Genomic DNA, 7828 nt, shown 5'->3' with positions numbered 1-7828 from the left:
TCCCTAAATTCATTAGCTCATACATGAGCATTGTCAATGCATGCTAGGCTTTGTCAATGAATGAGTACCTGTGAAGCCAGTGAAACCCCAGTGTCTGCTCATCCTACTAATTCTGTAAGAAACTTTTGTATCAATAGAAATTATAACAATATATTAAACATATATTGTTATATATCAACAATATTATTACACTTCATGTAACAATATCATTTTGGTATCTAATTCCTGAACATTTGACTTCAGTTCTGCAGACTGCATTGTCTTTCAGGTGTTTTTCAATAGTAACGAGGGATGAGGTTAAGACAGAGGCTGAAAGGACCATGACTACTGTTTTACATCTCCTGAGCACCACTGGAAACCCCAGTATTCTTCTGATGACAAAAATAGTTGTGAAATCCACTGAAAACAGACTGAACTGGTTCACTCACGTTGTTTGTCTGAGTGGTAGAGACATCTCTGCTCTTCTGATGATGCATTACTTGGACATTGAGGCAGGAGGGTTGTTTTTATTTGATTTGTGTAATTGTTACTTCTTTTAACTCTAGAAAAACTAGTTGATCACTAGTTGATCATCCTTCATATAAACAGAATATGTTGACCTACCTGTTAAAATGTTACATATTTCCCCAGTTTTCAGAAGCTCATGATTCACACATAAAAAACAAACAAACAAACAAACAAACAAAACCAACAAAAAACCCCACATGTCATCAAAAAACATCTTTCTGAATCCAGAATGACTTTCTTAGCAGAACTCTACTCCTTGATCTAAAAGTGAAGTATGATGAAGTATCTAATTTTAGAACTGTTCTCATGTGGGCAAAACCAGATGCAGATTTATCAGGCAGGACAAAAGTTTTAATCTTTATTCTCCCCTCCACTTTCCAGTAACAACGGGGAAAGCAGTAACCATTTCCTTCATGTGATGTGGCTGCTCAGCCATGCAGCTTCCCAGTCACATAGGGGTTATAGCTGCTCCTGAGTAAAACGTTCTCTTTTCTTTTTTGAAAAGTGGTTAAGCTATTTTTGTTTAAGATTTCAAAATAAGTGTTCTGCCTGCAGCAGAAATCCAGCATGAAAAATTTCTGCCCAAATTATTAAAGAATGGTGGAGTATCAAACTACTGAAAACAGATGGAGTTTGGCATAAGAAATTACAGATGCTATCACTCATGGCCTTTATACTCTCAAAGCATTTATACCATAACATATATTCAAGTGTGCGCTACCATTCAGCAGAGTTCTCACTTCTCTTACCTTCTGTGCTCCTTAAAAAAAAAAAAAAATACAGACTTTATGGCAGTAATACTGATCTTCAAGAAACGTACTTCCAAGTAGTTGGAGGCCATTAGGTCAAGCTTCCACTCAGCAATCAGGTGGCAAGAACCTCCTTACCTCAATGTCATTATTTCTTACGAAAATCAATAACAACTTTATCCTTACTCACTGTTTTAGTTCAGTGTAACAGTGCAAACAGCACAGAAAAACTCAGAGACAGAGGGGTCTGAACAGATACCAAGAAAACTAAAGGAGTAGATTTTAATAGACTGAGTTTTAATTTCTTGAAGGAAGTTGCCATACAAACAGATAGCAGGAATCTTTCAACACTCAACAAGAAAGGTAGTAATTACACATTCTGGGGTAGAAAATGAAAATCTATCATCAACACCGTTTGTAGAACAAATTATAGCACTGACTCTTGCTTTTCTTATAAGAGTGCAGAGCAAAGAGTTGGATATTCTAGCAACCACTGGATACAGAGAAAGCCATAATGAATGAAAGTCAATTTAGCAGAACTAGGAGATAAGACACTTTACATTAGAACCTTCATATCTTATTGGTGGATCCATTTATTTTTTTATATCAACTTGGATTAAACAAGGGGACAAATGTAGGATTCAAGCCAACAAAGAAACAGGTGTGCATTTCCATTTTTATTTGATTTATATTGATTTATATTGTTACAAACCAATTTCATAAAAGAGAAGCACCTTCTAGTGCTGACTTACTATAGTGAATTAGAGTGGTTCCATGGATATAATAGTTATATTTGTTCAAAATTGATACACAGTAAGTCTGGCTCTCTCTACATTTACTATTTAAGGCACCTACAGCTAATTTGGGAAAACAACTCTAAAGTTTTAATCCAAGGAAACTGATTTTGCCTAACTGAAATGATGCAGAAGTATCCTCTTAATCTTAGGAAAATCAAGGGTAAGGAAGGCCTACATCCACTAATGGGTTGACTTTTCTGTTAGTATCACTAGATGGAATCCACACAACTAAGGAATTATATGAATTCTAAAAGACTATAAGATTCTTTTTTGTTTATTCACATTCTCTGGACATAGTTTCAAAGGAGTTTAATGTTAGACCCACCCTCTAGACAAAGCTTTAACAGCAAATAAAGACTGACTTACTCCTATTACTGTAGTCCAGCCAGACCATTTCAGTAAAATTCAGGCCTCAGTGCATTTAGTGGGAGATTTCCTAAGAAGTTTAGATGAAGCCAGGATTTCATCTCAGCTTCTGTCTTCTGGTGTAGCACTGACTATAACTAGGCAGAGATGATGCATTGTTCTTTATAGTCTGCACCTGTGTTTTGCAGCTAGACCTACCCAGCAAAGTGCTTGACAGCTACTAGAGAGAAGAGTCTGCAAACTGTCAACTCAGAGGGATGCTTTTAGAGCTTGCACTCTTTGGAGTGAGCTCTTTTCTGTTTAATCGAAGGAAAAGTATTTTTGTTAAGAAACTTGAAATTCCACATAAGAGTGCTGTTAAGTCAGGGAATGAAAATATGAAATTGCTGTTTGTTGCCGGTGCTGTAAATCTTGCTGAAAGCCTTCACAAACACACCAGATGCAGACTGCTAAATCCTTCCACTTCATGACAGCACTGAACCACTGACAGAATCACGCTTTCCACAGAGGGGATTGAGCAAGTACCAGATATGTAAAGCCTGTATGCATCACTTATGATTAGCAAGTGAGGCAGATGCCATACTCAAGCAATAATGTTAATATTGTACAGCCAGATAAAAATGTCACATGTATACAAGAAAAAGCTTGATTCTATGCATTCACACTATTACATTAAATTTTGAGTGCTGTCAGGACTGAGTGGCCTAAAAACAGTGCAACATTCAAGTTGTGCATCTAAGTGTTTGTGTATACATGGATACATGAAACAAAATTACCATATCCATAATTATGCACAGAGATAACAATGTTTCCGTTATATCTTTCATAGCAACAGTTTGAAAATCGGTAAGTATAGTTTTCTCTTGCTGCAGATGGAAAGTTGAGAGGCTGAACTCCAGGCTGAATGTAAAGTTTTGGCAAAGTTGATTAATTCAGAATTTTAAGACAATGCTTTAAAAAGCAAAACATTTTATAGATACATGACTCAGAAAGGGCTGAAAATTAAAGCACTTAGTGTGAAATTACTGTGAAAACACTGTGAATCTGTACAAAACTGAAATGTCTCCTTATTTTCAGCATAGCATAAATCTATTCAGCATTCAGGTTATGCACTTAATTGCTTGCGTATCTGTCACTATTTATTCTTTTTCATATAACAAGAAAAATGTAGTCTTTGAATTTAATATCCCAGATTGCTAAGATATATTCATAAACCATTCCATTGTGATTTTGCCTCACTGGCCTTCTAGTCTGTTCCAACAGACCTTCTTGCTACTTAGCCTATCTTTAGCCGCCAGCATTTGTGATTTCCAGCTTACAAGAAATTAGGGCAATATCCATAAAAGGATATTTCAATTTAGTTTATCCTGCCTTAGACCCAGAAAACAGATTCACAGACCTATATTAGGTACTAAGAATATAAATTATACCTAACCGATACCCTAGCCAACAGAAAATGCTAAAGATCGTGAAATTTCAGCTCTTGTGTTTAATGTACCTAACACTGAGCTGCAGAAACGTCTAGGATGAGACCAAAATTCCTTGTTCATAATATCTTGTGGGGGCTTAGAAGTCTAGGTTGTTTATGTTTCAACTGATGCTTAGCTCCCACTTTAATGACTTTCCTTTGGGATAATTATTCAGTGCTTGAAACATGCAGGAAATGGGAGGTTTACGGGAGCAAAACTCTCCCGGCTGAGAAAGCCAAAACCTGAAGTACAGCTGATAAAGGTGGTGGCTTCACTCTGGCTTCTACTTCCACAAAGGTCTCTCACCGTCTTTCTACAGGTGCCGAGATCCAAGTCTCAACTGGATTTTCCTTGGAATTAGGCTTAGTTATCGTGAAAGCTTCAGCCTTCCACAAATTATTCTAAAATTTACTCCTGTGCTTTTACTTAGATCCAAGAGCATTACCTTTAACTGGAATAAGTCCGTTTTGAAGTCTATTTCTGCAACGTGACCTTTTACAAAAATCTCACATCTAAGCCAAACGTCACTCCGGAGTAACTCAAATTCCTCCTGAACTACGAAATGCCTGGATCCCGAGAACGCAGGCGAGGGGCGGCAGCGGGGCAGGAGAGCCGCGAGAGACCAGAGGTGGAAAACCTTCGGCGCTCGAATCCACCTCGGCGGCCGCTGCCCGCGCCTGGCTCTCCGGGCTGTTTCAAACGTTTCCAGCTGTGGATTCAGCCCCCTCTGATAAAAACAAAACAAAACAAAACAAAGAAACCCACGCTGTCCTGGCGGCTGACCCCGCACTCTCCCGAGGGGCCGCTCCAGCAGCTCCCGGCCCGCGCCCGCCCGGCCCCGGTTTCCGGCGGGACTTTGTGCGGCTGCGCCTCCCGTCCCCCGCGCTCGGCCGGCCGCGGCGGTGCCGCTCTGCCTGCCCCGGCCGTGCCCGCCTCCCTGCCCGGGCCGTGCCCGCCTCCCTGCCCCGGCCGTGCCCGCCTCCCTGCCCGGGCCGTGCCCGTCTCCCCGCGCTCTCCATGCCGTCGCGGGTGCTGTGCCTGGGCGGCGGGCCCGGGGGTCCCGCTGCGCGCAGGGTCCGCCTGCTCCTGCGGCAGGTGGTGGGCGGCGGCGCGGCCGCGGTGCAGTGCGGCCGCTCCGAGGTCAGGGTGCTGCGCAGCTCAGGTAACCCACCCCGGCCCCGGTGTCTCGGCCCCGCTGCCTGCAGCAGCCCCGGCGCTGCCGCCGCGCCGCGGGGAGCGGGGAGGCCAGGCCGGCAGCACCCACCGCCCCGCGGGCCGCGGCTTGTCCAGGCTGCGCTGCCGCCCTGTGTGTCCGTGTCCGCGAGTGCGGGGGCTCCGGAGCGGGGCAGGGGAGCTGGCGAAAAGTCTGGAGTGCAGGTCCCATGGAGGCGCTGGGGTTGTCTGGCCTGGAGAAAAGGAGGCTCGGGGGGACCTCATCTCTTCTCTAAAACTTCCTGAAAGGAGGGCGTAGCCAGGTGGGGGTTGCTCTCCCAGCTAACAGCTGACAGGATGAGAGGGCATAGCCTCAAGCTGCACCAAGGGTGATTTAGGTTGGACTTGAGGAAGGATTTCTTCACAGGAGCGGTGATTAAGTATTGTAATGGACTTCCCAGGGACGTGGTGGAGTCGCCGTCCCTGGAGGTGTTTAAGGAACGACTGCAGGTGGCACTGGGTGCTACGATCTGGTTGACATGGTGGTGTTTGGTCATAGGTTGGACTCAATGATCTCAGAGGTCTTTTCCAACCTGGCATGAGGGGAAAGGGCAGAGATCAGTCACTGGCTTGCAGAGACACATACTGTGGCTTGTGATAGCTCCTGGTCAAAGCTCTTCAGCCACAGTGAGGCAGGGGTCAGCCTGTGAGAACCACCCTGCTCTGCAGAACGTCTGTCACATCTCGCCATGCTTTCTGTTCCTGCATCACATGGCTTCCTCTTTTGGCTGGGGCAGAGCCTCAGTGTTCGTGTCGGGCTGCCAGGGCTGGTGCGTGTTCAGACAGTGTTCTGTGCCGGCAGCATATGGTAATGAGATAGAGGGTTGACCTTGAGCCTGCAGATGTCATGAAGGATGACCTGAACTGCCCTGGAATATCCTCTGGTGACCTTTGAGACAGGTGATGGTCTTGTGCAGAGCAGAAGTGGTGTCGGGGAAGGGTGACATATGCCTGTGGTAACTTACACTTCTCAGGATGAATGCCAAAGCAACAAAGCTCCTAAGTACAGAGTGAGTGATGAGTAGTGATCTGCAGGTAGTGCTGATGGGGAGTACTTGCTCAAGCTCTTAATTGCACTCCTTTAATCCCATTTATCACCATTTTAATATTTTTAAATATTTTTATTAGTTAACCAATTTATTTATTTGTTTAGTTTCTGAAAATTTACTCAAGAAGGAAGTAATTGGGAGATCAATAGCCATAAAATTCCTTCAAGAATTTGTGAATAGATAATATCTTATTTGTGAAAAGTACTGAAAAGACTAGAGTTATTTGTATATTTAAGAGTTATTTGTATATAAAAGACTAGCTGGGTTTGTTTAGCCTGGAGAAAAGGAGACTCAGGGGTGACCTTATCACTCTCTACAACTCCCTGCAAGGTGGCTGTAGTCAGGTAGGGGTTGGTCTCTTTCTCCAAGCAGCAACTGACTGAACTAGAAGACAGAGTCTCAAGCTGTGTCAAGGGAAATATAGATTGAATATTTGGAAAAAAAAATTCACAGAAAGAGTGATAAAGTACTGGAATGGCCTGCCTGTGGAGGTGTTGCAGTGACCATCCCTGGATGTGTTTAAAAAAAGACTGGATGTGGCACTCGTTGCCATGGTTTAGTTGAGGTATTTGGGCATGGGTTGGACTCCGTGATCTTGAAGGTCTCTTCCAACCTTGTGATTCTGTGCATTCTATTAAGCATCAAACAGAGTAGCGTGAATGAAAACAAGTTAACAATGAAGTGAGTCAAGTAGAACAAGCATCTGAAGAAGGTAGCTCAGCACTTTTCAGCCCTTTGTTGGGACGAGTAACCTTAAGAAGAAAAAGAAATTTAGCAGCGTAAAGTGGTAGCAAATGCATCATTGCTAAAAATATTTCATCACTTTAAATGTGCTGTGGAATGCAACTGAGTTTAAGTCAGTGATATTTGTGAATACATTCTGTATATATGTAAATAGTAGGAGTATTCACAGTTACAATCAATGATGGTAGGAGTTTTGGTAGAAATATTTAAGTCTCAAAGCACTAGAGAATCTTGTAGATACTTTTAGGGATATTGGCCCTCCTGACACCTGAGACATCACACTCTTTGTAGTGGTTCCCATTTTTTCTGTGAATTTGAATCAGAAGCTGATTTTATTGAGAATATAAAGACTTTAGATAGGGTTTTCTTGAATGACATACAGGATTCTATTTTTGGTAACAATTTCCCATTGGTAACACATTCTTCATTGCATCAGTTTCCAGGTAATAATTACAGAGTTTCACAACATGTCTCTTAATCACTTCTACCCCAGGAAGCAGTTACCCGTGTCTGTCTCTCCCATGGTTTCTGCTTTATTAGGCCTAAGATACCAGGCTCCTATATAAATTCCATTGTACACTCTGTCTTACTCTCCATATTTGGGACCTTGATGTTTAGAATACTGCATTTTTTGCTGTTTTATTTTCTCGGTGTTTTTAAAATGAATTTTTAAAATGTTTGTGTCCTCTTGCAGACCCTAGCACTTTTTTTAGGATACTGAAGTTACAAAGAATGATGTGATTTTTTTTGTGCCACATGTGTTTTTGCTATTTCTGTGCAGCTAATGTAATTACAGTTCATTATGTAAGTGGTGTTGAGGTTTCATAAATAAATAAACAAAACGTGTCTTAAAAGGCTGGAAGCTGTTAACAGTCAACCAAACAGCAAATTGTTGTGTATGCAGTAATTTGGATGTGATGTCCCTGCCAGGCCAG

General features: G+C 42.5%; 1 protein-coding gene across 1 annotated transcript in view; it reads left to right on the top strand.

Moving 5' to 3' along the window:
* The first annotated feature begins 320 nt into the window (after positions 1 to 320).
* VWA8 (von Willebrand factor A domain containing 8) overlaps positions 321 to 7828 on the top strand; it is a 187725-nt gene continuing 180217 nt past the window's right edge. Inside the window, exons 1-2 of the mRNA XM_021530815.4 lie at positions 321 to 444; positions 4406 to 5050. Of these exons, the coding sequence (XP_021386490.4) occupies positions 321 to 444; positions 4406 to 5050 (769 nt within the window). The remainder of the gene's footprint in view (positions 445 to 4405; positions 5051 to 7828) is intronic.

This window comes from Lonchura striata, chromosome 1 (genome assembly GCF_050655825.1).
Source record: "Lonchura striata isolate lonStrDom1 chromosome 1, ASM5065582v1, whole genome shotgun sequence".
Lineage (NCBI taxonomy): Eukaryota > Metazoa > Chordata > Aves > Passeriformes > Estrildidae > Lonchura > Lonchura striata.
Note: the sequence above shows the minus strand (reverse complement) of the source record. Positions and strands in the feature narration are given on the sequence as shown.